Source organism: Ovis canadensis, chromosome 24, assembly GCF_042477335.2.
Source record: "Ovis canadensis isolate MfBH-ARS-UI-01 breed Bighorn chromosome 24, ARS-UI_OviCan_v2, whole genome shotgun sequence".
NCBI lineage: Eukaryota > Metazoa > Chordata > Mammalia > Artiodactyla > Bovidae > Ovis > Ovis canadensis.
Window position 1 is genome coordinate 18,980,614 of NC_091268.1, and position 27,918 is coordinate 19,008,531.

A 27,918-nucleotide genomic window follows, 5' to 3' on the forward strand; every position below is an offset into this window, starting at 1 on the left:
AATCCCAGGATATTGAATATAGTTCTCTGTGCTATATGGTAGAACCTTGTTGTTTATCCATCCTATATATAAAAGCTTACATCTGCGAACTCCAACCTCCAACTCCATCTTTCTCCCAGCCCCCTTCCCCCGGCAACCACAGTCTCTTCGCTGGGTCTGTGATTCTGTTTCTGTTCCACAGACAGGCTCATTTGTGTCATGGTTTAGATTCCGCATATAAGTGATGTCATATGGCACAGGTCCCTCTCTTTCTGGCTTAACCCACCTAGTATGGTGATCTCTAGCCGTATCCACGTTGCTGCAAATGGCGTCTTTATGTTCTTTATGGCCAGGTCATATTCCATGCCACACACACCACATCTTTATCCATTCATCTCTCGGTTTTGGTTGTTCATTTTAGTTTTTTCTATGTCTTGGCTATTGTGAATAGTGCTGCTATGAACACAGGCCTGCATGTATCCTTCTGAATTATAGTTTGTGTCAATTTGTTAAGTGAACTTAAAAACCATACCTCAACTTCTCCATCACAGGAAAACCTTGGCTGTGATCTAATAGCTGTGTTTGAGCCAGACCCCAAGGTTGAATTTAAGCCAAGGCTGGGTACCCAGGGTCCCAAACTACAACAACTGACCACAGTGATCTGACCTCCCCAAGATCCCCGCTGCTCCCGGCCCCGCAGCCCTGCTTCCCTGAGTCCCATCTCTCCCCAGAAGGCTGACAAGAGCTCCCTGGCAGGCAAGGCAAGCCGGGCTGACCTGGACACAGTGGCCATGCAGCTGAATGAAATGATTCAGGGCATGCTCTTCAGGGTGGTTGCCAATGAGGATGACTGGAAGAAGGCTGTGGAGCAGTTGGACAAAGACGTACGTACCAAGGTGAGGAGCTCTGTATTAATCACCTGACAAACTACCCTGAAATTTAGTGCCTTAAGACAGCAAAGTTCAAAGTTTCTGAGGGTCAAGAATTTGGGAGCAGCTTAGCTGGGTGGCTCAGGGCCTCCCACAACGCTGCAGTCAGGGTGTTGTCCAGGGCCTGCGTCGTCCAGAGGCTTGACCGGGGCTGGGAGAGCCACTTCCAAGATAGCGCCCTCACATGGCTGTGAGCAAGACTTGGCACTTCCTCATCACATGGTGGCCTCCTTAGGGCTGTTTGAGCAGCCTCACAACACGGCAAGGAGTGTTTCCCCTCCAGGATCACATGATCCAAGAGAGCAAGACAGAAGCTGCAATGTCTTCTCTGACTTAGCCACAGAAGTCACACTCCATCACTTCTGTAGTATCCTGTTGGTTATACAGGTCAGCCCTGTTCAGTGTGATAGCTGGGGAGCATCTGGGACATTAACCACCATAGTGTTCCTCTCTGGACAAGCAAAGGGATGTGGCGGGCAGAGGGGGCATCCTGCTGGTCATTTATTTATCCATTCATCATTTAATGACCACCTGTGTTGAGCCAGACCCTGGGAAAACGTTGATAAGGAGTCATAGCCTTCATTTGTACCGTCTAATAAAGAGACAAGAACGGTCAGGCCAGCCCCTTCCGTGCTGTGTGGTTCTTGCAGCTGGTGTGACTGGCGTGGATAAAAGCACTGGGGTTTAGAATCAGGCACTCGGGGTCTGAGTCCCAGCCCTGCCATGATCAGCATTGTGCCCTGAGTTACAGAACCTGTTCAAGTTTCAGTTTTCTCATCTTTAAAGTGAGGATTTATTCATTCATCATCCACCTATTGGGTACCTCTGGTTAATGAGGATACGATGATAAGCAAAACAGATATGGGACACACTTGTCATAAAAATCATACAAATCGATGCAGAATTACAGCTGAAGTAACTCAGTTATCTGCAGAACCACTGACCTGTTTTTCTCCCATAATTCCATGGCAGGGTGAAAAAAAGTGGGACAGAAACTGCTCTAGATTAAAAGAGTCTCAGGAGTCACAACAACCAAATGCAATACACAAGGAGACTTCCCATGTTTCAGTTGCTCCAACTCTGAAAATTAGCTGGAAATTAGATCAAATTCAGGTCATTAAATGATGAATGGATAAATAAATGGCCAGCAGGATGCCCCCTGTGCCCGCCACATCCCTTTGCTTGTCCAGAGAGGAACACTATGGTGGTCAACATCCCAGACGCTCCCCAACTATCACACTGAACAGGGCTGACCTGTGTAACCAACAGGATATTACAGAAGTGATGGAGTGTGACTTCTGTGGCTCATTATGTTAGTTGGGATAATGGTATTGCAGTGAACTCCAGGAGCTGGTGATGGACAGGGAGGCCTGGTGTGCTGTGATTCATGGGGTCGCAAATAGTCGGACACGACTGAGCGACTGAACTGAACTGAAGAAAATCACTAAAATATTTGGGTAGAATGTTGTGATTTCTGTAACTTAAAAAAACAAACAAACAAACACTGCATCAATTCCTTGGAGGTCCAGTGGTTAGGACTCTGCACTTCCACTGTAGGAGTTCGATCCCTGGTCTGGGGACTAAGATCCGGCAAGCTGCACAGCACAGCTGAAAAAAGAAAAAAGAAAAAAAAAAGGCAGATAGAGCAGTATGTTAATAATGATTAAATCTCCATGGTGGGTATTTCAGGGTTCATGATTCTAGTCTCTTCTCCTCTCTATGTGTCTAAATTTTTTTCCTGATCGAGAGCTTTTTAGTTGTTTGTTGGTTTAAGTGACCCTGTCCTCGTTGCTCTGCTTTTCTTTGTGGATTTTTCACTGTGGGAACATTCACATGACATAAAATCAACCATTGGCAATTTTCAGGCAATGAACCCGTGGCATTGGTTACAGTGTTGCGTTAGCACCGCCTCTCTCTGGTTCTGGAGCATTTCCATCCCCCACAAAAGGAGACCCCAGACCCGCGAGACAATCACCCCTCACACCCCCTCCCCCCAGCCCCCAGCAGCCACTAACCTACTCTCTGGGTTGGCCGATCTGGGACACTTGACATAAATGAGTCACGCAGCATGTGGCCTCGAGGGTCTGGCTTCTTGCACTCAGCATCGTGTTTTCAGGGCTCAACCATGTTGTGACACGGGCTTCCCTGATGGCTTAGATGGGAAAGAATCTACCTGCTATGCCAGAGACCCGGGTTTGATCCCAGGATCGGGAAGATGCCCTGGAGAAGGGAATGGCGACCCACTCCAGTATTCTTGCCTGGAGAATCCCATGAACAGAGGCGCCTTGCAGGCTACAGTCCTTGGAGTTGCAAAGAGTTGCAACTCAGTAGACATGACTGAGTAACTAACATATGCATGTTGTCACATAAATCAGAAGTTCATTTTTTTCCATGACTGAATAACATGGTCAGACAGATAGACCACATTTTGTTTGTTCATCTGGTGACGGACGCTTGGGTTATTTCCACCTTGGGACTCTTGTGAATAATGCTGCTATGAACATTCATGAGCCAGTTTTTGTTTGAAGACCTGTTTTCCGTGACTTTGGGTAGATACCCAGGAGTGGTCATTTATTTATCCATTCATCATTTAATGGTCACCTGTGTTCATTTAGTGACTACCAGGAGTGGAATTGCTGAGTTGTATGGTAATTCCACGTTTAACTTTTTGTACAGGAAATATATTGTGATGTCTGTGATTATTCTCAGATGATTCAGAAAACAAACACTTACATACATATGGAACCATAAAGAAGACATCATGAAATGTTAAGAATTGGTGAATTTAAGTGGATATAGGAGTGTCCTTTGGACTATTCTTGCAACTTGTGAGTGGTTTTGGTCTTTGTATGTGTGTAGTTTAAAAGACTGTAGTTGGTCTTGGTTGCAGCACTCAGGATCTTCATCGCATCATATGAGATCTTTCATTGCAGTGCACAGATTCCCTAGGTGTGGCTTGCAGGCTTAGTTGCTTAGCTGCCCTGTGGCATGTGGGATCTTAGTTCCCTGACCATGGATCGAACCTGCATCCCCTGCATTGCAAGGTGGATTCTCAACCACTGGACCACCAGGGAAGTCCACAGCCACCTCACTTTTCTTGGTTAATCTTGCTTGTTGTTTAGTTGCTAAGTCGTGTCCAACTCTTTTTCGACCCCATGGACTATAGCCCTCCAGGCTCCTCTGTCTGTGGGATTTCCCAGGCAGGAATACTAGAGTGGGTTGCCATCAATCTTGTTACTCTCTCTATAACTTTGCAGGTTGCTGGAGGGAGGCGGAGTGTTTACTTAATTGACTAAACACTCTTGCCTTTGGCTTTTGGCAGCTGGTTCCCAGCGATTTGGATGATCTGAAGAAAGACATGGACGAGGTCTGGAAAGTTGTCAGGAAGCTGCTGATTGAAGGCCTCCATTTTGACCCCGACAATGCTGCCGGCTTTAGGAGGTGAGTCCCTCCGGGGACAGGGTCCCCTGCAGCCCTTGCAGCTCCCAGAGGCTACACAGCCCTCCCTCCAGAGAGGAAATGAGAGAGGTATACCAGCGGATTCTGGACTCTGGGAGGAAGGACTCAGACCTGTGGACCTGGGGGCGGTGGGGAGAAGGGGCTTCCCGGTGGAGGGGGAGGTGAGGCAGGGAGCACCAGAGCTCAGAGGTAGGCCGCTCTGGCCTGGGCTCCACGTTCTTTCATGAGGAGACAAAGGGTCAGAGAGGGAGGGGGCCCCTGCGAGGCTACACAGGGCAGTTGGGCAGGCCTGGAACTAGAGCCGGGCCCCCACCCCATCCAGACAGAGCCCCCGGCCGAGGGACCTGATCTTCCTGGGGGGCTTCTGTCCTCAGATCACTCCTCTGCCCTCCTGTGTCCCCCGTGAAGGGTAGCTCTCCCCGGTTATGAAGGCCTCCATTGTGTTTGGGGCGAGGAGAGAAGCTATGCCCACTTTTATCCCCCACTGAGGCCCCAAGTGGCCCCACGTGGCGGTCAGCTGGGGCCAGTGGAGCGGAGCTGAGCCGGGCCAGGCCAGTGGGAGTGGGATCTGGGGGGAAGCCCCGGCCCTGAGGCACGGACGGACCTGCAGCCTCCCCCAAGCACTGCCCGGGGCGGGGGTGGCCTCATGGGGCCCAGCTGGGGTGGCGGCTGACAGAGCGGGGTGTCTTCCAGGAAACTGTTTGAACGGGTGAAATGCATCTCCTGTGACCGGCCCGTGGAGATGATGACCAGCCCGTGAGTACTACGGGGGTGGTCGGGGACGGGAACATTCATGTACACCGTTGTGTGTACACGATCCCATTAGCTCCCGACCTGGGCAGTACTGTGCCCCTCCCTTCCCCAGTCCCATCTGCTGCCTGCTGTGTCCAGGAACAGGGTGGACTCCAGAGGAAAAGGCTAAGAGGAAACTCAGGGAAAGCTGAACCCTGGAGGACTGCACGTGTTTTTCTAGTCTAATACTTTATGTACTGAGGTAAAATTCACATACAAAATCAGCCATTGTAAAGTGGAAAACTCAGTGGCGTTTAGTGCACGTGTGTGCATGCTAAGTGGCTTCAGTCGTGTCCGATTTGCGACCCTGTGGACTACAACTGCCAAGGTCTTCTGTCCATGGGATTTTCTAGGCAGGAATACTGGAGTGGGTTACCATTCCCTCCTCCAGAGGATCTTCCCAACCCAGGGATCTAACCCTGGTCTCTTATGTCTCCTGCCTTGGTAGGCGGGTTCTTTACCACTAGCGCCACCTGGGAAACCCCAGATGAAAGTGTGAGTCTCTCAGTCGTGTCTGACTCTGTGACCACATGGACTATAGCCCGCCAGGCTCCTCTGTCCATCAAATTCTACAGGCAAGAATACTGGAGTGGGTAGCCATTCCCTTCTCCAGGGAATCTTCCTGACCCAGGGATCAAACTGGGGTCTCCTGCATTGCAGGAGGATTCTTTACCATCTGAGCTACCAGGGAAGCCCATTCACCTCAAACTCCAAAATATTTTCCTCTCCCCACCACTCAGATCAAGATGTAGAACAGTTCCAGCTCCTCAGAAGGCTGATGCTTTAATTTTTTGTAATGAGGTCAAATACACATAATATAAATTAACCATTTTAAAGTGAACAGTTCAGGGACTTCCCTGGCTATCCAGTGGTTAAAATTTCTTGCTTCCATTACAGGGAAGGGTCACAAATTTGACCCCAGATCGAAGAATTAAGATCCCACATGCTGGGTGTTGTGGCCTAAAAAAAAAAAAGAAAAGAAAAAGAAAGTGAACAATTCAGGGACATTTAGTACATTGACAATATGGCCCAACCGCAAAAGGAAACCCCATGCCCATCAGCAGTCACTCTCCATTCTCCTCCGCCGAGCCCATGGCACCCTCCAACCCACGTCCCATTTCTAGGACTCACCTGTTCTGAGTTTTCCTTTTATCATCAGAACATTTGTTCTCAATGACCTACAAAGAGGATGGTGGCCCCACGCTGTGGATCTTTCTGGAGGAAAGGCCACGTTTGAGGGCGGGCTTCCAGGAGAAGGTGGGAGCTGGGACCTCTGCTGGCCACGTGCGCCCCCCCACTTTGCTCTTGTCCCACAGGCAACTCATCACCATTCGCAACACCCACGTGCTGCCATGGCTGCGGCCGGCCAGCGCCAACAGCTATGAGTACCTGCAGCGCCAACAGATGAGGTGAGCAGGTGGGGGTCCAGGCGTAAACTGCAGTCCTGAGACTCAAAGACTGCCCAGGGCACCGCAGCCATCGGCGAGGGACGCTGTCCCGGGCAGTGGGGCTGCAGACGGGCACGTGAGGTGCTCATGGGGAGAGGAACGAACAGGTTATCAGGCGTCTGTCATGGACCAAGAACTGTTAGGGGAGGGAGGGTCTCAAACCTCACACGCCCCTGTGAGCGAGGTTGACAGACCAGCTTCCTGCCGGGAGAAGTAAGTCATGACCCCTCGGGGTCCTCGGGGGCCTTACCGTGACCGGGCAGGCTCTGTGCCGAGTGCTCTGACAGCGCGGACCTCGTTGAAACCTTACACTTTCTCTTTGAGGTCATTCTGCTATCATCCTATTTCACAGTTGAAGAAACTGAGGCTCAGAGAGTTTCAGCAACTGGCCTGAGGCACAGCTAGCGCATGGCAGGCCTGGTGCCTCAACCTTCATGTTTCTCTGCCCCCCGGCCGGCCCCCTATCCCCAGCCCCACTCCTCAGCCCCTGATCCCCCATGGCTTCATGAGTGCTTCCAACACCCGGGCCCCTAGGCTCGAGGGTGGGGAGTGATAGCTGAACAGCAGCCACGGCCACGTGAAGGTGAGAGGCCTGGGGGCCTGTGCCTGATGCCCCCCTCCCTCGATTGATTCTCTTTTGAGATGAGAGGTTAAGAGGACACGAGGTTAAGAGGTTAAGTGGTCCAGTGATTAAGACTTAGCCCTTCCAGTGCCGGGGGCTTGGGTTTGATTCCCTGGTCTGGGAACTAAGATCCCACCTGCCCCACGGTGTGATCAAAAAAAAAAAAAAAGAGACAGAGGTTAAGAGCCTGCTCTTGGCAGGCCAGACCAGGGTCCCAGGTCTGGGGAAACACAGCTCTCAGTTTCTGCTCTCTGCCCCAACGGTGTCTGTCTGTCTGTCCAGAGTTCCCCGGCTACTGGCCAGGCCCTGGGACCCAACCTGAGGCTCCTCTGGGGCGTAGGTGCCTCCATGTGGCTGCTGACCCCCCTGTCCTGCCTCCAGGGAACAACAGCAGCTGCAGAAACTCCAGAACCTTGGAGCCCCTGAGATGGGCCTGGACTCATTGGGCCCCCCGCAGGACTGGGGTGATGGCCCCAGAAACAATGCCAACCTTGAATGCAAGCCATATGGCTTGTCGACTCTCTACCCCTACGGGGACCCTGAGTTGCTGGACTATGACTCTGTGAGTCAAGCCACAGCCCCTGGAAGTGGGCAACCCTCGGGGAGGCGGGCCCTGCTGCCCCTGTGGACACTTCCTGACTTGGGGCATGGGCTGCCTTAACCAGGCCGAGGTGGACCTCCTGGGAGTGGACGGGGTCCTGTACAAGGGCCGAATGATGAGCAAGGACAAGGTGCGGCCACTGACCAGCGCGGAGAAGGAGCTGGCAGGTGAGGAGCGTCAGCCTGCCTGGGCACCCCTGCCCGGGGTCTGCCTTTGCTGGGCAGCGTGAGGCCCCATGTGAGGCAGGTGGGACTCAGAGCTGGCAACACCTGTGACGGGGGCTCCTCACACAGCCACTGGCAAACGTGGCTCTGTGTGCCAGGCGCAGTACTGGGGAGCAGCTGGGGAGGGGCACCAGAGGGCCTCCCTGGAGTGCTGGGCGCGATGGGAGAGTTGTGACAAGGAACCCTGGTCCAAGGGGGAGGTCCCGGGCTGCTGTCCTGAGGCCTCTGAAAAGGCAAGAGGGCTTCGCTGGATGAAGGAATCAGCTGGGAGGAGAGTGCTCTGGGGAGGGGCTGCGGGCAATAGCTGGTGCAAAGGCGCTGTGCTGGGTGCAAGGCAGGCCCGGCTGGGAACTCAGGAAGGTGAGTCTACCTGGGCCGGGGTCGGGCGTGACGAGGAGGAGACAAGGACAGGCCGGGAGGCCCGTGTCCCGACTGTCACAGGTCAGGGAGGGCTGGGCCCGAGGGAGACGGGGAATGAGTCACTCCGCTTGCTGCACCGTCGTGGCTCCGGCTCCAGCTGGCTCCGGCTGGGGACCCCAGGGACTCAGCTCCAGCACTGGGCCAGAAGCACCCAAAGGGGTACCTTCTCTGCGCCTTTGAGGTTTCCCCTTCTGGGAAGAGGGGCTCCACACACTGCCCTAGTGGGGTTGGTCCAGGAGCCACAGAGTCCCAGCCGTGGTGTCCCCCATCACCCCCTTTGCCTCCACTGACTTGAGAACAAGCATGAGACGCCTAAGCCCTGGTGTGCAGGAGAAGATGGCGGCCTGCTTTAGTGCCCTGGGACTGCGACAGACGACCACCAGCAGGGCGCCTGGAGAGGACAGCAGTGAGCTCTCTCAGTTCAGGAGGCCAGACATCCCTAATCAAGGTGTGGGCAGGGCCGTGCGCCCTCCTGAGGCCCCAGTGGAGGAGCCCTCCTGCCTCTTCCGGCTTCTGCGGGCCCAGGCATTGCTGGGCTCGTGGCTGCATCACTCCCATCTCTGCCTCCGTCTTTGAGTGGCTTCTCCCCATGTCTCTTCCTCTCTGTCTCTTAACTCAGATGGCCTCACCTCAAGAAGTGTGTGTGTGCTCAGTTGCTCAGTCATGTCTGTCCGGCTCTTTGCAACCCTCTCCAGGCTCCTCTGTCCATGGGATTTTCCAGGCAAGAATACTGGAGTGGGTTGCCATTTCCTCCTCCCATCTCAGGATCCTTCACTTATTTACATCTGCAGGAACCTTTTCTTCAAACAAGGTCACATTCACAAGTTCCGGGGGCCATGTCTTTTGGGGGGTTGCCATTCAACCCACCGCAGGCCCCTGCCCTGATCCAGCGGGGCAGGACACCATCTCGAGCCCTGTATTCCCCCAGAGCATGCATGTCACCCTTGCAGTGTTAACAGCTCCATGTGGACAAGGTTTGGCTGCTCCAGGCCCCAGGGGAGGGAAAGAGACTATGGGAAAGAGACTCAGGCCAGGCCTCTAGGACCACCAGGCAGGATGACAGCAATGGTGGCAAACACTGAATGGGCTCAACTTCTTTCTTTCTAAAAATATTTTTATTCTTTTTGGTCACGACACATGGCATGCAGGATCTTAGTTTCCTGACCATGGATCAAACCCACGCTTCCTGCAGTGGAAGCACAGAGTTTTAACCACTGACCTGCCAGGGAAGTCTCTAATGAATCCAACTCCTTGCCACGCCCTTTCACCCTGCAAGAGCCGTGGGGGCATTGCACAAACGAGCGGGTGAGGGCTGCTTGCCTGGAGTGCGCCTTTGGTGGAGGGGCCAGGTTGACATACAGACCCCACCCTCGTCCCCCGTCATTGGTCAGACAGCGACCCCCTCCACCCAGCTCCCCCAGACTGTCACCCGGAGCAAGGGGCTTTTCTCCCCAGCATGTGTTCTCCTCCAGTTCCACGCAACAAAGCAGGACTGAACCAGGACACCTCATTGCTTTATCCTGCTTGGGGGCCGCAAAGTCTAACTGGCAATTGGGATCACTTTAAATCCTGCCTGTGGCTGGATTTTTTGACCAGGTTGTCTTCTTGCTCGTTTGTTACTTGAAAGAATATTTGGGCATGCTAAGTCGCTTCAGTCTTGTCTAACTGTGCGACGCTATGGACTGTATGTAGCCCGCCAGGGTCCTCTGTCCATGGGACTCTACAGGCAGGAATACTGGAGTGGGTTGCCACGTCCTCCTCCAGGGGATGTCCCGACTCAGGATCAAATCTATGTCTCTTACATCTCCTGCATTAGCAGGCAGGTTCTGTACCACTAGCGCCTCCTGGGAAGCCCAATCCAAGACACACCCATTATCTAAACCTAAGCTAGCTGATGCGAACCCTGAGCAGGTCCAGCCTGGTCTCATGCGTCCATCTGTCCTTTGCCCGCAGGGCCACTGAGGGCCGTCCCGCCAGCCTGTGCCCTCCCCTCCGATGCCCACATTGTGGCCAGGATCTCAGGCAGGCCAGAGGAACCCCAGGTGCCTGGTGAACAGTGCCCCCAGCAGGAGGCTGGACTTCCAGAGAAATCTCAGTGCAGGGAGGGCTGAGAACAGGCAGGGCTGAGGTAGGCAGAGGCGTCCGGGTCACAGATGGAGGCCGAGGCGCCTCACCAGTCTGGCTGCCGTCCTTACCAGCCCTGGGTGAGCGGCCGTCGGTGACCCCTCCCCACCCCCTCATCCTTCCAGCACCTTCGCTCTCACGGCCTCTTTCCCCTGCACGTTCCCACCTCATGCACTGGCCTCTGGTCTGGGAGGCCGGCCATGGAGATGCTTGGCTGCACCCCCGTCCAGAAAGGGTGAAGGATGGAGCCAGACCCCAAAGGCCATGTATTGTGCGACGCCCTCCTATGAAGTGTCCAGAACAGGCAGGTCGCAAGACGGAAAGCAGGTTCGTGGTCGCCAGAGCTCAGGGGAGGGGAGAACGGGGGTGACTGGCTCGTGGGTACCAACCTCTTTTGGGGGTGATGAGATGTTCGAGAACTGGCTGGGTATGGTGGCCACACAGCCTTGTGAATGAACTTGATGCTACCGAAGTGTTCACTTTGAGTAATTAATTTTATGTGAATTTTACCTCAAAAAAGGGCTTCCCAGGTAGTGTTAGTGGTAAAGAACCCACCTGCAGTGCAGGAGACCTAGGAGACGTGGGTTTGATCCCTGGGTCTGAAAGATGCCCTGGAGGAGGAAATGGCAACCCACTCCAGTATCCTTGCCTGGAGAATCCCATGGTCAGAGGCGCCTGGCGGGCTATAGTCCATGGGGTTGCAAAGATTTGGACACAACTGAAGTGATTTAGCACGCACATACCTTTAAAAAAAAAGCGCACACAGAGAAGATGAAGGACAGGGAGGTGGAGTGGAACACTCCGGTGGCCGGCCCTGGTGGGAGTCGCTGAGAACTGGCAGCCTGCATCTGTCTACGCTAGAATAAGGGCTCTCTCCTCCCTGCCCTTGAGTTACTTTCAAAAAGGGCTTTCCTAACACCTCCACCTCCAAGAGGAGGTGGGGAGGGAGGAAGGGGCTTCCCTGCATGAGTAAGAGGGGGTTGGGTGTGTGAAGAGGCGGGGTAGGGGTAGCAAGCAAGTCCCATCGGAGTGAAGGGCCTTTGCGGGCGCCAGAGGATGGGATGTGGGCCTCCAGGTGGGCAGAGCCCTGGGGGCGCTCCCATCCATGCCTGTCTCTTCCCCTTTCTTCTCTGCTAAGCTGTGAAGGTCCCACATCCCCCGGCCCGCAGCCCGCATGAGGGTGCCCGCCCGAGCGCCCTATTTGGTGCCATCTCCTCTGGTGAGTAGCTGTCCCCCAACTCCCTGGCCCAGCTGGGATTCCAGTACCGTGTCTGGGCCCCCATTTCCAGCCTCAGGCTCTCCGGCTCCACCTCACCCATCTCTCCCCTGCCCAGACCCGGAGGTCCAGAGAAGGTCCCTCGAGCAACCGCCTCCTGGCACCCAGTGCCCTGAGCAGGGGCTCCCAGCCATCCAGGGCTCCAGCTTCACCCTCCAGCCAGGTCTCCTGGTCCAGGCGCCATCCCTGGGGCCCAGGGCTGGTGTCTGTATTCCCGGAGTCCAGCCAGCTGCAGGGCTGGGATAAGGGCGCCCGTTCATTGCTTTTGGGCTTCTCCGCTGGGGACCCGAGAGCCGAGTCGGGGCTGCGCAGCTGAGGTCACCACTCCTCAGGTCTCATCACCAACCTGAGTGCGTTTTGCAGCACACAGAACACTTCCTCCCCTCTCACCTCACGCGGTCCTTATCTACTGTCCCGGCTGGGGACGCCGCTACAGCCGGGGAGCCGAGGCACAGCAACCTTGAGCTGGGGAATCCCGGCCTCCAAGCCCCGTTCTCTCTGGGCTGCCCTGCTCCTCCTCCTCGTCCACCTCTGGTTTCATCTATCTTGGATGGATAGATGAAATTATCCATCCCCCAGGATGGATACTCCTGCCCCAACCCAGGAAGTGTCAGATGCCTGGGCTGGGTGACTAGAGGTGAACACTTCCAGTCTTGGGGATTCTCTTTTCCTTAATGGGGATGGCCCCGTCGGACCAGCCTCTCTCCAGAATGTTCTTGGGACACATCGTGGGTCTCTCCTGCCCCTCCTGCCCCCCGCAGCCGTGCCCCCCCGCGCCAGCATGGGCTCAGCCACCTCGGGCCCTCCACCAACGATGCCCGCTCCGCCTCCGTCTCTCCTGCCCATGCTGCTGCTGCCACCGCTGACGCCATCTCTGCAGGACCCCCAGCCGGCCCCAGGGGCTGCCAGGCACCCACGGTCCCTGCGCCTTGAGTCCCGAGCCAGCCTGCAGTCCGCCAAGGAGCCCAGCAACCCGTGAGCCCTGCGCCTGCCCCCTCCCCACCAGCATCTCCACCCTCCCCTGCAAGGCAGAGACACTGCCCTGGGCGAGGTGTGGGGGTCCTGGGCTTAAGGGAGGGGTCTCCACGAGGGACTCATTTTGACCCAGTAGCTGCTTGTAACTTGCCTGTGGATACACACAACACAATCCATCTCATGCTACATTTCATGGAGAACACAGCTTTCTTGCTAGACTGAATTTTCCACTAAAACAATTTAATTCCTTGACCCATTTTCAATACAGCACAGTTATAGTAGTTTTAAAAAACAATCACTTTCCTTTTTATTTTGCTGAAATGGTTTCATCAGAATGCGTTCCAATCACAGCCAATACCACTGTCCATTTTCTTTAGCGAGCGTTATTTCTACCAGGACTGGCTTTCTCATGGGAACCAGATTTTACTGCATGCTTTTTTACTATCTGTTGATTGTTTCCACCAGTAATCACTGTTATGAGTTGGGTATTTAAAGAATCTGATTGTTTGTATTTACTTCTGGCTAATCCACGAGGCACTTGGAGCAAAAGCCCTGGAATCCTCCAGGACCGCTCCATCCTGTTTGGCATCTTGCTAGTTCTTTGGGTCACGTGCTCACTGTCTGAGTGCTTGGTGGACTGACCAGCAAAGCATGCTCACCTGGGGTTCTGTGACTGGCCCCTGGGATGAAGAGCAGAGCTCTCATACCTGCCTGGTGGGTTCCTCAGCCCGTGTGGGATGGTTTTGTGAGTGTGTGACCACACCATAGGGCTTGGGAAATCTTAGTTACTGGACCAGGGATCGAACCCCTGCCCCCTGCATCAGACGCACGGAGTCTTAACCACTGCACCACCAGGGAAGTCCCTGGATGGTTTATCAGTCCCCCTTCTCCCTCTGGGGCTTCCCTGGTGGTTCAGCAGTAAAGATTCCACCTGTGAGTCAGGAGATGTACGAGACACAAGTTCGATGCCTGGGTTGGGAAGATCGCCTGCAGGAGGGCACGGCAACCCACTCTAGTATTCTTGCCTGGAGAATCCCATGGACAGAGGAGCCTGGCGGGCTGCAATCCAGAGGGTCGCAGAGTCGGACGTGACTGAAGTGACTGAGCACACACGCTTCTTCCTCTCAGTTTGGTTGTTTCTCCCTTTCCACCCCTAGGTTGTCCAGTTGCACCCTCTACCCTTTGTATGCTTCCTGACACTTCTGTCACATTCCACAAAGACTGAAAAAAAGCTTCCTTCTGCCTGGTTTTGGGGCACACCTCCCCCTAGCATCCACCAGAAGTCCCTGGGGTGGTGGAGCAAGTCAGGGAGTTGGGTGGGGGGCGGCGAGCTGCCCTGGGGATCCACCCTGGGGGCGTCAGGGTGCTGGCATGGCAGAGGATCCTCTGGACCGGTGGCCAAAGGTGTCCTGGCTGCTGAGTGCCTATCCCCCCACCCCCAGTGGTCCCCCAGCCCTGCCTTCCCTCCCACGCATCCCTCCTGGACCTGACTTCTCTTTTCTTTCTCCGAGGACTGCGTCCAAATGAAGCCAAGCACTTCCTGAGCCCCGTGACCTACACCGCCTTGGGGGATACCAGCCAGTGCAGCCCTGGCCCCACCCCCATAGCAGAGATGAGTATTTTTATCAGCTTCTCCCCAGAATAAAACCTTTTACTTTTCTGACTCTGGATGAGGGTGACTGGCCCCATGCCCTCTGCAGCAGCTGGCCTTGCCCGTCCCACATGGGTGGGTGGGCCTGCCAGCCCTGCTCTGGCCACCACCCCACTGGGGCTGAGTCTCCACAGAGAATCATGACAAACCTCCCCTGCCCCATCACACACGCCCCCGTGGCATAGTGCCCTGTGCAGTCCTGGCTCTGAGTGGTGGGCACAGCAGGGCCCCAGGGCAGAAGCCATGGTGTGACTTACCCAGGCTCACACGGTAAGGCCTCAGCTCTCTGGCCACCTGCCCAGGAGGCCGTGGTTCCTGGGTGCCGGACACCAGTGTGAGGAGTCCAACTTCCAGCACCTCTCCCCTGTGGCCTGGGCTTGGGCCAGAGGAGAGGTAGGGGCCCCAGGGAAGCACCCAAGCCAGGTGCGGTCAGGCTTGTCTTCTGCCGCCTCGACCTGTGGGGACTCACAGCAGCCAAGCCCTGCTCTCTCAGCCCCTGGTAGCTGCCTTCCAGCCTGTTTTTTTGATTTATGGATGGAGTCAGTGCTTGAGTGGGCTCCTGAAGCCCAGGGGTGGAGGGGTGAGCCATGTAGGGCCCTGGGTAACTGTTTGCCCAGGGACAGGTCTCCTGGCTGCTTGGGAAGGAGGAGGATGGTGAGCCCCCCTGCAGCCAGCCAGGAGCAGTCTTGAAGATGACAGTTCTGTCCCCCATGGGGGCTGGTGGGGAAGCCAGCCTTTGGCCTCATTGCAGGCAGGAGCTGGAGGCAGAATCCTTGCTAAGGAGAAGGGCAGAAACCCCCTTGTCCTGTTCCAGCCCCCAGGGGCAGGGGACCTGCTGGCCTTGGCAGATGGGAGGGCGGTGCTGCACCTCCTCCTTGAGGGGGGTGCCCACCCCCCAGCAGGGGAAGGTGCTTGGGGAGTGTGTGAAACTGGGTTGGGGTCAGTAGAGGGGGCACTTTTGAAGGCCCTGTGCCCCACCTCCTCCTCTGCTGGGGGACCACAGTTCCTGGCTGGGCCAGACTGGACAAGGAGGAGCGTGACCAACTGTCCTGGTCTGCCTTCGAGTGAAGGGGGATCCCTGGAACTTTCTGTTTTAAGGTTCAGATGAGGGGATTCCCTGGTGGGCCAGTGGTTAGGACTCCAGGCTTTCACTGCCGAAAGCCTGGGTTCAATCCCTAGTTGGGGAACTTAAGATCCCACAAGCCGTGTGGTGCAGCCAATATATATATATATATATATATATATATATATATATATATATATATATATATATATATATATATATATATATATATATATATGTTCTTTATAAAAACATTTGCTAGGTTTCAATATTCCAGGAATGCAAATTCCCTATAATGGCTATTTTGATGGTGTGAAAAAGCACATTAAAACTTGCCTCCCTGGAGGTCTAGTGGTTAGGACTCCAGGCTTTCACTGCCAAAGATTGCAGGTTCAATCCCTGGTCGGGGAACTAAGATCCCCAAAGCCTTGAGGTGCAGCCAAAAGAAAAAAGACTGAGATGAATCAGCCCTGTGGAGAGGGAGGTACGTGGGCTGGCCTGGCATGAGAGGCACAGATGAGATGGCTCTGGCCAAGCAGAGGATCCTGCCTCAGGGTGTTGCATGGTAACTGCTCTGCACCCCAGACTCAGCCCCACAACCCACCAATGCAAATGAAAGGGTCACTGAAGGTTCTCTTCCTTTCAAAGACCACAGACTCATTCACCCTAAGGTATGCACAACCGACGACAGCAAACGTGTGTCCCAAACAAGATGGTTTGCCTTGGAAAAGGCACCACCAGGACCCCGCTTTGTGGCTCAGCTGGTAAAGAATCCGCCTGCAACGTGGGAGACCTGGGTTTGACCCCTGGGGTTGGGAAGATCCCCTGGAGAAGGGAAAGGCTACCCACTCCAGTGTTCTGGCCTGAAGAATTCTATGGACTGTATGGTCCATGGGGCCACAAAGAGTCAGACATGGCTGAGGGATTTTCACTTTCAGGACCCCAAAGCAGGCCACCAGGGGCACTGGAGGGAAGGCCTTCTGTGCAGGGACGTCTTAGGGGCACATGGGTCTCCCTGGCACCACTCCCTTGGCAGGCTTGAGCCCGGACTTTGCATGGATTCAAGAGCTCTAGGCAGAGACCCTCCAAACACACAACCTCCAGAGAAGGGCTTCTCTTCTCTCTCCCCTTCCTTTTGCTCTCAACTTTTCCTAGATCCATAGAAATTGAGCCCCCCCGCCAATAGTTGCACCTCATATTTCCTAGGAGATGAGAAATGGCCAGAAAGCTGAGCAGAACTCTGCCAGCAGGCTCCTGGTGCCTCATGCTGGGCTGCCGACAGGTCTCAGCCATCCAGGGAATGGGCCCTCCCCCACCCTCCCCAGCAGGACCCAGCACCCTTACACCCCTAAAAGAGCTGCGTTCTTCTAAGACTTACTTGAAATACATATATTTCCCAAACATCAACTGTGGCTAAGCAACCGGAGACCTTTCCAAATGCAGGAACTGGAAATAGCCCTTGCCTCAAAAGATCTCCTTTTGGCCAACCCAGGCGGCCTCCTTGACGCAGACACCAGGAGGAACTGGAGTCAAAGCCCTCATCTGTCCTCAGAGGAGTCCGGCTATGAAAAGACCCTCAGAGACCTCCAGGGCCACAGCGGCCCCGCCAGCTGCCAGGCTGGGGGTGGGCAGTCTCAGGAGCCGCGTGGTTTTCTGTTTCGGCCACAGTGTTCTCAGGGGCCCTGAGTGTCTGCCTCCATCCAGGGGAATCTCAGAACAAGCCCTTCTCTTCACAGCTCTGAAGGAGGTGCCCTGCCTGCCCGCAGAAAGCGTGTCAGAGCCTCCGTTCACCCCTCCAGGCCCCCCTCGCCCCACAGAGCAGGACATCTACTTTCACAGATGCTCCTGGGGAAGAGCAAATCTCCTTCAGAGATGCCAGCTGACTTGAGGTGTGAGGCAGACGCAGCCGTGGTGGCCAGAGTGGCTGGCCAGCCAGGGCCAGGCTGGGAGGCCTCCTGCCGTGACGGGTCAGCTTCAACCAGCTGTGGCCTTAAGGGAACTTGGGCCAGATGTGACAAACGTCCAAGGCAAGCCGGAAGTGGAGCTCTTCATGTAAACTGATTTCAGAGTGCTGGCCAACGAATTGAGCCCAGTGGCACACACCAGGGGCCTCCGAGTCTGAAAACCCTTAAGATAGCCATGCCTGATCATTTAACGGGCTTCCCAGGAGGCGCTATAGATGAAGAACCTGCCTACCAATGCAGGAGACGTGAGCGACGCGGGTTTGATCCCTGAGTTGGAAGATCCCCTGGAGGAAGGCATGGCAACCCATGGCAACGCCAGTATTCTTGCCTGGAGAATCCCATGGACAGAGGAGCCTGCTGGGCTAGAGTCCATGGGGTCACAGAGTCGGACACGACTGAAGCGACTTTGCACGCACGCACAATCACTGAACCACAGGGCCCACCCACGTCACGTCACATGGGGAGGGCTAGGCCTCCATGCCCATCTGCAATCGGCATCCCCTCTTCAGAAAGGAGAGCTCCAATCGCATTCTTCCCAGGAACCTCTGGGATGCAAATGGTGTTTTCAGAGTGGAATTTTTGGAAACAAAGTGATGGAGCTCAAGTCTGGTGATCAGGTGGGTGGTGATGAAGCCCAGAGGCTGGTCTTCATGTGTTGTTGAGGCGGTTCCAGGAAGTGCCGAAACAGACAGCTAAGAATGGCTGTAAATGCGACTGTTCTGTTCGTACCTCATCTTTGCATTTTAGCCAGTTTACACTTGAACATGTGGTGGGAGGTGGTTACTGACTCCTCCGTCTTGCTTCTGAGCCTCCAGGCTTGGGGAAGTTGAAGTTCCAGGTTCCGTGTTGCCCTTGAGTTCTGTCCAGAGTGCTTGACATCTATGTGGGCCCGCCTCTGCCTCCCCTCGCATTTCCCACCCCCTTTTGTAGAACTTTGCCTGTCTGGGAGGTGCTCAGTGGAATAGGAGGGAGGGTGTGTGGGAGGCTTCCAGCACACCTGGCAGGGTCCGGGCACTGGTGGAAAGCTCCAGCCCCACCCTCCGCTCCCTCCTGCTCTGGTTCCCACCGTTCCCAGGGCCCTTGTTAGAAATCAGATTCCTGAGCCCTCCTCCTCAAGTGCCCAGGGAACACTTGTGCTCTACAGGCCGGAGGGTCACGAGTCTAGTGGGCTCCCGCTTTCCACGAGGGGCTTGTGTTCCAGCAGTCATCACCTGGAAGCTGCTTCAAGTGTTCTTGACATGAAGCTATGACATAAGTGACGTGCCATAGTTTACCCTTTAAAAGCGTATGACTGAGTGGTTTTTAGTACATTCACAAGTCTATTACTAATGCCCTGGGGAATGTTTAAAACTGTATTGGTCTCCCACCCCAAAGACCAATGCTGTGGGACCCCAGGGCGCTACCCGGAGGCCCTGCGGCTCTCCACTGGGGCGACTTTGCCTGCAGACACTAGTTGTCCTAACTGGGCGCTGCTGCTAGTTCGGACTCATGGAAGCGGGTCAGGGCTGCTGCACAGGACGCCTCAGTGTCTGGAGTGTCCACGCTGGAAAAGCTGCATCTACAGGAACCTGAAGTTCTTCCAGGACCTCCTCCTGGGGCCTCCAGGCCCAGCCCCCAGGGGCCTCTAGAGACAGAAGTGGGCTTGGTCAGGTTGGGATTCTCACCCTTGAATGTCCACAGGGCGCATGAGGATCCTGTTCGAAGCAGATTCTGATTCAGGAGGTCTGGGCTGGGGTTAGAGGTCGTTTTGCATCTCTGACAAGCTCCCACGGGACCCAGCTGGTCTGGTGACCACACTTCTGAGTGAGGGTGCAGTTCCCACAGGCCCCCCCCCCCACGAGGCCAGCCTGGGGTGGAGAGCCTGAGTAAACGTTCTGGACCTCTCGTGTGCTCCAGTGGGTAAGGCCACCTCAGTCATCTGCCCACTGGGGAGCTCACTGACTCCCAGAAGCACTTCCTTGCCTCTACACGTTTTTCCTACACTCAGAAGGGGGTGTGGCAGCTTCCTGAGAACTGCTGCTGCTGCTGTCACTTCAGTCGTGTCCAACTCTGTGCCACTCCATAGCCGGCAGCCCACCAGGCTCCCCCGTCCCTGGGATTCTCCAGGCAAGAACACTGGAGTGGGTTGCCATTTCCTTCTCCAATGCATGAAAGTGAAAAGTGAAAGTGAGTCACTCCGTCTTGTCTGACCCTCAGTGACCTGAGAACTGTCTTCCTTCCAAAAGGACGAAAGGGCTGCAGTGAGGGTTCAGGAGCTCAGGACAGCCTCCTCTCCCCCCCCCACAGGCGCCCCAGGCAGAGCTGTGCCCCCGCCCCCGAAGGCCATTATAAGGGTGGGCTTCAAGGTGAGGACATGAGCAATAGCTGCAGCAGGGATGCTGCAGTCAGTCCTGTGATCAGTGGGTCTCCAGTGATTCAGAGGCTGTCCAGACTCAAACAGGGCAGCAATGGGCTGCGTGGTGACCCCGGGGAGCAGCAGCAGAGCTGCCACTGGCAGGTTCTGAGGCACCTGCCAGCCAGATCTTCTGGAACAGAACTCTCCACCCACAGGCACCGTCCAATGGGCTGAGTGGGGTAGGCATCCTGACTAGGGAGTCAGGCCACTGGTGACCATCTGCGGGGGCCCACACCCCCTTACTCCCCCAAGTTCCAGCCTCACCAAGGGGTGCAAGGTCTAGGCTGCCTTCTCCCAAAGCTGCCCCAGGGACGCCCGCCCTTCCCTAGTACAGGCAGCCCAGGGCAGAGTCGTGCCCAGTTTCTCTCTTACAGAAGAGTAGGTGCCTGCCCAGCCTGGCGTGGGAGCAGCCAGGGATCCACTGTCTGTTGCCCCTGAGTGGTTTGTCTCCTTGGCAACCGAAGGTTTGAGCTGCGGCTTGGACTCTGCCCAGCCTCATCCAGTCCCTGTTGCTGGCCCACAGGCTCTGCATCCATGTCTGCTATCTTACACGGGGGCTGTGGCCTTCGCCTCCCCCAAGGAAGGGCCCAGCTCCACCCAGAGTGGCTGCCGGAGGTGGGGCTGAGGGTCCAGCCTGCAACTGGCCACTGGGGCCCTAAAGACAGCAAGAAAAGTCCTTGTGTGAAACCCAGGCAGACCGGAAGGCAGCTGTTAGCCCCTGGAGGTCGGGATCTGTCCAGTCGGACAAGGGGAAGGGTGAGCAGACAGAGGCGGGGGTTCTGGGAACACAGGGCAGGAACTAACTTCATGGGAAAAGCCTGGGGTGGGCAGGAAGATTCCGGAGCACGTTGTGGTTGAAAAGACAGCGACAGACAGGAGCGGTGTGGAGCCAGGAGGCACTGGGGGATTGGCCTCTGCTCTGGGCTCGGCTGGCACCCTCCTCCTCCACGTGGAGCCAGCTGGCAGCAAAGCTTAGGATATGAGGCACGACCACAGAGCCTGGTGGTGGTTTGGAACTCTTTCTTCTCCTTTGTTAAAAGGGGGAAAGGAACTGGGGATGGGGTACCCCCGGGCTCTGGGGAGGCATGCAGGCAGCCCCAGCAGGCAGGCGCTGGGGGATGGGTGGGAAGAGTCCTGGAGTTTCCCACAATCCTTTTCTCTGCAGGGAAGAGCAAGGCTGGCTGCCCAGGGAGCAGGGGAGAGGCGCAGGGCCCTGGGGGGAGGAGTGGCGGGCGAGGGGGGCTCACTCTAACATGCAAAGTCCAGCTGCCCCATAAACTAGGTTGCTTCTCGAAGAGGGACATACGTATAAATACACAGACACAGCTACACGCACACATGCTGAGAAGGCTCTGCGTTCCCAAGGGTGGGGATCTAGGCCCGCCGGTCCTGGGGAGCTCCAAGGCAGGAGCTGGCCCAGTCTCCGGCGTGGCGATGCTCCGCTGACCCCGCGGCCAGTGGGGCAGGGCAGGCGAGTCCTCTGGGTAAGGCTGCTTGTTCTCCGAGCTTCTGTCCACCAGCACCCAGGTGACTGGAAACCGAATCCATGGAAGCGGGGCACCAAAGACCTGCGCCGCCGGGCACGTGTTTGGGCAGCCTGTGGGCTGGCTCAAGGGTCCGGTCTCTCCCCTCCGGGGCTCCGGGGCAAAGGGGTGCAGACAGAGGAGGGTGAAGGGGGCCTGCAGAGACGTCCTCTCCCCCGCCCCACGGGGCCCTGGCCTCCGGGAGGGGGGAGGGGCCTCCCTTATCTCTCGGCCTCCATGGCGGGGTGGGCCCTGGGTTCCGAGGCGGCCTGTTGCGGGGCCAGGGGCGGCCAGTCTGACGCTGGGGAAGGGGGGGCCGGAGTCCACAGGGGCGGCTGCGGCGGCTGGTGGTGCTGTGCGCCCCCTGGGGGTGAGGCCGCGGCCGGCCAGCCGGGCGCCGCGAAGCTGCCGGTGGCGGTGAGCGGGAAGTGCGGCGGCGGCGACGCGGCCGTGGCGGCCATTGGGCTGCCGCTGCCTCCGCTGTGGAAGCTCTCGGAGGCCTTGAGGCGAGAGAACATGGTGAGGGCGTCGGGGAAGTTGGGGGGCGTGGCGGGGGTGTTGGCAGGAGTGCACATCTGTGGGGGTAAGAGGGAGGGGGGTGAGTGCCCCTTCCAGAAGGGCCCCTTCCCCAGTGCACCCCACCCCTGGGTGGTTCCCCAGTCCGGAGCTCACAGGGGAGCAGAGCGATGCCCACGTGGGCAGGCCCACGCCGCCTGCTGCCCGGCTCCCAGAAGTCCCTCCCAGCGGCTCCTTCCTCAGGCCTGGGCGGCTATCCCCCACCCCCAAACTGGTAGAGTCCCGCAGGGATGCCCCTGGGGCTGCAGGGAACACTTACCATCTGGTGGTGATGGTGGCTGTAGGGGATGTTGGTCTCTTGGAAAAAGGCGCTGAGGGCCGTCTGTAGGGAAAAAAGGCCCACGCTTACCCTCAGTACCCCAGTGGTCCTGGCCTGGCCTTCCTCCACTCTTGCCACCACCCAGAGAGGTGCTGTGGAGCCCTGGGCTGGTGGGCAGGGAGGACCCTCAGGACACTGCCTGCAAGCTGGCCGCCAGGTGCTTCCAGCTTACCTGGTTTCGTCACCATGAGTGACGTGAGGGCCTGTCTCATGGGGAAAGGGCTCCAGGAGACTCTGGCCCTATGGTCACCAACTCCATGGGTGGCAAGTTCTTACTCCTTCCTGAGTTTCAGTTTCCTTGTCTATGAACCAGAGGATGGCAAAGGCACCCCGATGTTGAGAACCTGTAACCCACCGCTCCTCTCCTGGGCTAGCCAAGGGGCCTGGCCCTGCCCTGCCTCTCGGTTTCTCCTTCTGCACCAAAGGGACACTGGACTAGGAGGCTGGCAGCCTCCCTCCCTGGCAGCAGTGCTCCTGAGGTCCCCGGGCCAGGCCGGGATTAAGTAGCGAGCGTGCTGTGGGTTTCGCACTCCTATCGTCATCTGAGCCTCCCGCAAACTGGTGGAGCAAGAGGAAGGCTGCAGTGGGGTTCGCGCCCAGGACTGTGAGAAGCAGGTGGGGAAGGGGGTGGCAGCCACTCCTCGAGTGGCCCTGGGGGCTGGGGGGAGGGGCCCCCAGGGCGGTGGCCTCCAGCACTGGTGTGTCCTGGTTCGGCCCCTCGCAGAACAGGCATCCAGGAAAATAAGGGAACCAGCTGCTCTTGCGAAAGTGCAGGGTGAGGGAGCCCGTCAAGTATGTGAAGGGTCTGCGGGCAGCTCTGCCCTCCACGCTGCCCCCCTCGGGCTCCCCGCCCACAGCAGACAAGGGCTGTCAGCCCCCTCCCCCCCTCCCAACACACCCAGAAACCCAGCCTGGCTCCCAGGCTTACCCTAGGGGTTTTATTACTAGAGTAAATTCAAATGAATTATTCTGGGAATTTCCTGCTGGAGACGCCCTACCCCAACGTCCCCAAACAGGGGTGTGGGAGCTGGGGGCGGTAGGGGGGAGAATGCCTCGGTCTCCAAGCACCTCCTTGTGACACCTCCCGGGCCAGGAGCCCCAAGGGACACCAACCCATTCCTCCCCCAGCGGCAGCTCCACAGGCAGCTCCAGGCAGCTGCAGTGTGTGAGCATTCCAGGGAGAGGCGGTTGCCCTTTTCCTGCCTTCCTAGAGCACCCCCAAACTTAAAGGACACAGTTCCCCCTCCCCCAGCAGCCTTTTGTCCCCATTAACACCTGAATCACAGAGAATATGACCCCAAAACAGGCCTCCTGCTGGGCCAGCTCTCAGCCCAAGTGGCTGCCAGCTGGGGGTGGAGGCAAGGAACCCCCGCTCACTCCCAGGAAGACTTAAGGGTTGGATGTTCACACTCCATTTTTACCCTAAGAACCTCCCTACAACCCACGTCTCCACTTTACACATGGTGAAGCTGAGATTCGGGGAGCCCAGGACTTGTACTGTGGGGGCCATCAAAGCCCCCTGTCTGCAAGCTGTTCCTGCCCGTCCTGAGGTCAGAGTTTCCCCAGGCATTTTAATCTTCAGATACATTTTCAATTCCAGTGACCAGGGGACACCAACCCCGAGCGACTGCCGGCCTGTGCCAGGCTCTGTGGGCAGGGCTGCTTCCCACCGGACACCTGCCCGCCCAGCCTGAGGGGGGGAATGTGTATGCAGATGTGGGACTCCAGCAAACTACCATGAATGTGGTTTTGCAAGTTTTGCTACATCCAGCTCTAAGTTAGGAAGCTTCCTGCAGGGTGGGGCTGCCAGGCTGGGAAGGGGGGCTGCCCATGCACTCCCAGAGGTCAGCTCACAGCTCGCGGCCCCAGGTACGGCGAAGGAAACGGAGGCCACAGGGTGGGACCTGCCCAGAGACAGCGAGCAGTGTCCCATCTTGTGATTTGAGGACCACCCCAGGATTAGCTCTCAGGTCCCCCTGAGATCTCTGGTGGGAAATTGAGCAAGGATTCCTTTGAGTGGACAGACCACTGCCTCCCCAGACTGTCCCAACCTTGGGGCAGGAATTATGACCTCTGTCCCACCCCCCAGGAAGCTGAACTCTACAGCCCCCAGGCTCCCTGTCCCTCCTCTGGCCAGGAATACTTTCCCTGAGCTGGCTTCCCATCTAGAAACCAGGCTCCCCAGCCCAGGCTGGGCACAGACTCTACAGACTGAAACTGTGACCTTACACCTGTGAGGGGTGGAGCTCAAGGGGCTCTGGCCTCCTCCCTAGATACCATCCCGGGTTATTTCTGGGGCAGCTGAGTTGGGAAGGCCAGGTGGCCTTTTGGCAGCACAAGCCCTGGGCAGTAGAGCTCTATGGGTCAGGGAGGCCTGGGGAGGTGGGGGCCAGGCTGGGGCAGCCCCACCTCCCGCCCAGCTGGCCGAAAGCCACTGAACCGTGTACACCAAGCTGTGCGCTGTGCAGGCAGATTCGGCAGCCAGCACAGGAGGGCACCTGGATACGCCTCCGGAGCGGGGTACACAGATCACACCCTTAGCTGTCGTATGGGGCTCTGACACACCACCTGGATACCCGTGTGTGTACACGTCTGAGTACCGTCTGCAAAACGGTGACTTGTGCGTACACGGAGCGCATACAGCCCGCACCCGCGCCGCGGGCTGGACCGAGTGTTTACACACACAGACGCCAACATGCCCACACGTAGCGTGGCGCGTGCGTAAATACAAATGCACAAGTGCGTGGACACGCGCCGCCGAGCTGCCTACCGGGCACGCAGACCTTCAGACCCACACACACCGGACGGCTCCACCCGCGGGCTCAGGGCTTCCAAGGCGGGGGCGGCGCGGGCCCAGTTCGGCTCAGGCCACGGGCGTCCTCCTTCCGGCTGCCTGGCCGACTGTCCGTCGGGGCCTCAGCGCCGCCCCGCCCTGGCCGTTACCGAACAAAAAAGGGGGTCCCCGGAACCCGATCGCCCGGGGAATCTGGGCGGTGGGGGGCGGGGATTCCGGACCCGGCGAGGGCAGGCCGCCCCTCCCGCCCACCCCGCGCGGGCGGCGTTTCCGGGGGCCGCGTAGTCGCGGCCGCGCTGCTGGGCCTGACCCGCACGCCGCGTGTGCGCGCCGGAGCCCGGACGCAGGGGCGCGCGGCCGCCGGGACACCGGGGCCGAGAGCGCGGGCCCGGGCCCGGCGGAGCGCGCCGCGGCACGTGTCCACACCCGCCCGCACACGCCCCACAGCACGCGCCGCCACGCGGGACGGACACCCCGCGCCCCGGGCCCCCGCCCGGCCCCGGCCGCCTACCTCGAACTGCCAGTGGGCCGCCTGCAGCAACTGCTTCGCCTGGTCGGCCGCGCAGCCGGCCGTCAGCACGAACTGGTTGATCATGACCTGGTGCTTGAGTTCGTCCATGTTCACGGACATGGCGCCGCCGCCGCCTGCCCGCTCCAGCCTCCCGCCACGGCGCTCTTCTACGCCTCACGCGTCCACCATTAGCGAGCCGGCTCCGGCTAATACAAATATTTACTGTGCGGCTCTGACTCACCGAGCCTCGCCTCGCTCCGGGCCGCGGGCGGCATGCTGGGAGATGTAGTCCCGCGCCGCTTCCGCCGCGCTTGGCCGGGCGTGCGGGCCGGGCCGGGCCCGAGGGTGTGTCCTGAGTGTTAGGCGCCTACTTAGTGTGCAGAAGCTGAACGGGCGCGTGCCTAGGCCGTGACTGCACCGATTTGGGTGTGTGGGGGGGGTGGGGGGGAGGTGGTCAGGAGGCGGGGGCTACAGACCGTGCACGGGCGCAAACACTGGTTGTTGGCCAAGACCCCAGGATCCCGGACCCCAGGATCCCGAACCCCAGTGTGGTTGGCATCCCCCGTGTTGACTAAGCGCCTTATTTTTGCACAAATCATCAACACGAGGGCAGTAAGGCCCCGAAAGCCTGGCATACTCAGTTCAGTTCAGTCGCTCAGCCGTGTCCGACTCTTTGCGACCCCACGGTCTACAGCATGCCAGGCCTCCCTGTCCATCAGGCGCCTACAAATACTTGTGCAGTGAATAAATGAATCTGCCCTTTAGGGTTCTACTTCGAGTCACCGCCTCCAGGGAGCCCTCCAAGCCTTCCCCAACACCCGTGGACTGGAAGCCTGCATCTCCCACTTGTGACGCTGGTCCCTCCCTCCCTGGCCCGATGCTGGACCACGCACAGGAGGCCTGAAGAACGCTAGAGGAAGGGCTGAGGGCTGGGACTGACAGGGGAGGCCTGCAGCCTCTGGAGCTCCGAGGTACCCCTCCGCGCGACGCTCACACTTTCCCACGCAAAATCTCGTGTGCTTGGCCGGAAATCTCGACTTTTAATGTGCGGTCGCTAGGACCGCTCGGAGCCAGTTCCGGGGCGGCCCCCGAACTTCCATTCCCAGGATGCCCCGGTTTATTTGCATCGTTCAGTCCCGAGTGACGTCAAGTGAGTGAGGCCGCTCCTTGGCCAATGGATGGCCGCGAGGTGTTAGGACCTGGCCATATAAGGTAAACAAAGCTGGCTGCCCAATGAGGCAGCGGCGGGGGCGGGCACTGGGTAGGGGCGGGCGGGGGTGCATCACGTGGAGGGCGGGGGCGGGGCTGAAGAGCGCGGGGGTTTAGGGGGGCTGCGGGCTGTGTTTACAGCTGCACACACGCCGTTTCCGGCTAAGGTCGCCGGTCGGGTGTGTGGGGAGCGGGGAGGGGGCCCAGCGTATCCCAGCGTATTTGGAGCTGGGGCTCGGGGCTCGGTCGCCCCGGCTCTGATTGACCTTATTCCGGTTCCCCGCCCTGCCTGGACCCCAGTTTCATTAGTTGAGCAACTCTTCATTGGGCCCTTACTGTGTCTGACTCTCACCTGGCCCCAAGCAGGCAGAGAACAAACTCTAGTAGAAGGGTTGGATGGTGCCTAGGGTGGAGTGGGACGTGTGTCAAAAGTCCCTAGGACAGGTGTAGAATTTGCAAGTGTGGAAGATGTCTTCAGGAAGCAGGGACAGGCCCTGGAGATGGCGGGTTAAAGGCCATCGAGGGGTTTTGGTACATCTGATCCGTTGTCCGCGTTAGAATCACTGTGGCTGAACAGTATGGAGATCGAATGGTGGTAGAGAGGTCCAGTACTGTTAGGCGATGTTCTGGGTGTTATCTGGTTCCAGAGGAGCCATCCCTGCTTAGCGCCTTGTTGCAGAATTGGACTGAATGGAGGGCTCTGAACTTCAGTTTCCTGGTTTGTAGAATCTCCATAACTCTCCCAGGACTGCTCTGGGGCATTAATGCCTGTGGTGCTTAAAACACCGTTTCTAGCACCTCTGTGCTTCCATCTGGACAACTGTAGGGAACTCAAGCCCCATTTTAAAGATAAGGAAACTGAGGCTGGAATCCAGACCTCCTTACACTCTCGACAGTGTTCAGAGCCAGTGGAGAAGACCAGGCACCCAGTGGGCCAGCAAGGTGTGTTCCTGGCACAGGAGGGTGGGCGCTGTCCTGGCAGGGCCCACTGGGTACTTTTCTTGCTTAGAGAGGCAGTAAGTACCTCACCCTCATTTGAGCACCATTCGGGTACCTGCCCAGAC

General features: G+C 57.5%; 2 protein-coding genes across 5 annotated transcripts in view; one reads left to right on the forward strand and one right to left on the reverse strand.

Annotated features, from left to right (window-relative positions):
• Window positions 1-14,509, forward strand: part of C24H16orf96 (chromosome 24 C16orf96 homolog) — a 62,818-nt gene extending 48,309 nt beyond the window's left edge. For 2 of the 4 annotated variants that reach the window (XM_069569547.1, XM_069569545.1), the window contains 8 exons: window positions 711-875; window positions 4,231-4,349; window positions 5,061-5,123; window positions 6,476-6,568; window positions 7,611-7,791; window positions 7,895-7,997; window positions 11,737-11,817; window positions 12,636-13,364. In XM_069569547.1, the coding sequence (XP_069425648.1) occupies window positions 711-875; window positions 4,231-4,349; window positions 5,061-5,123; window positions 6,476-6,568; window positions 7,611-7,791; window positions 7,895-7,997; window positions 11,737-11,817; window positions 12,636-12,853 (1,023 nt within the window). In that variant the 3' untranslated portion in view covers window positions 12,854-13,364. Of the gene's footprint in view, window positions 1-710; window positions 876-4,230; window positions 4,350-5,060; window positions 5,124-6,475; window positions 6,569-7,610; window positions 7,792-7,894; window positions 7,998-11,736; window positions 11,818-12,635; window positions 13,365-14,360 lie in introns of those variants that run through there. The other 2 variants (XM_069569548.1, XM_069569546.1) reach the window with 2 other exon arrangements.
• Window positions 14,510-20,927: 6,418 nt separating this feature from the next.
• UBALD1 (UBA like domain containing 1) lies at window positions 20,928-26,694 on the reverse strand. Its single transcript, XM_069570101.1, has 3 exons — window positions 25,646-26,694; window positions 22,281-22,343; window positions 20,928-22,020 (listed from the first exon to the last, which is right to left on the reverse strand). Exons 1-3 carry the CDS (start codon window positions 25,763-25,765, stop codon window positions 21,667-21,669), a joined length of 537 nt encoding a protein of 178 aa, XP_069426202.1. The 5' UTR covers window positions 25,766-26,694; the 3' UTR covers window positions 20,928-21,666.
• Between the last annotated feature and the right edge of the window lie 1,224 nt (window positions 26,695-27,918).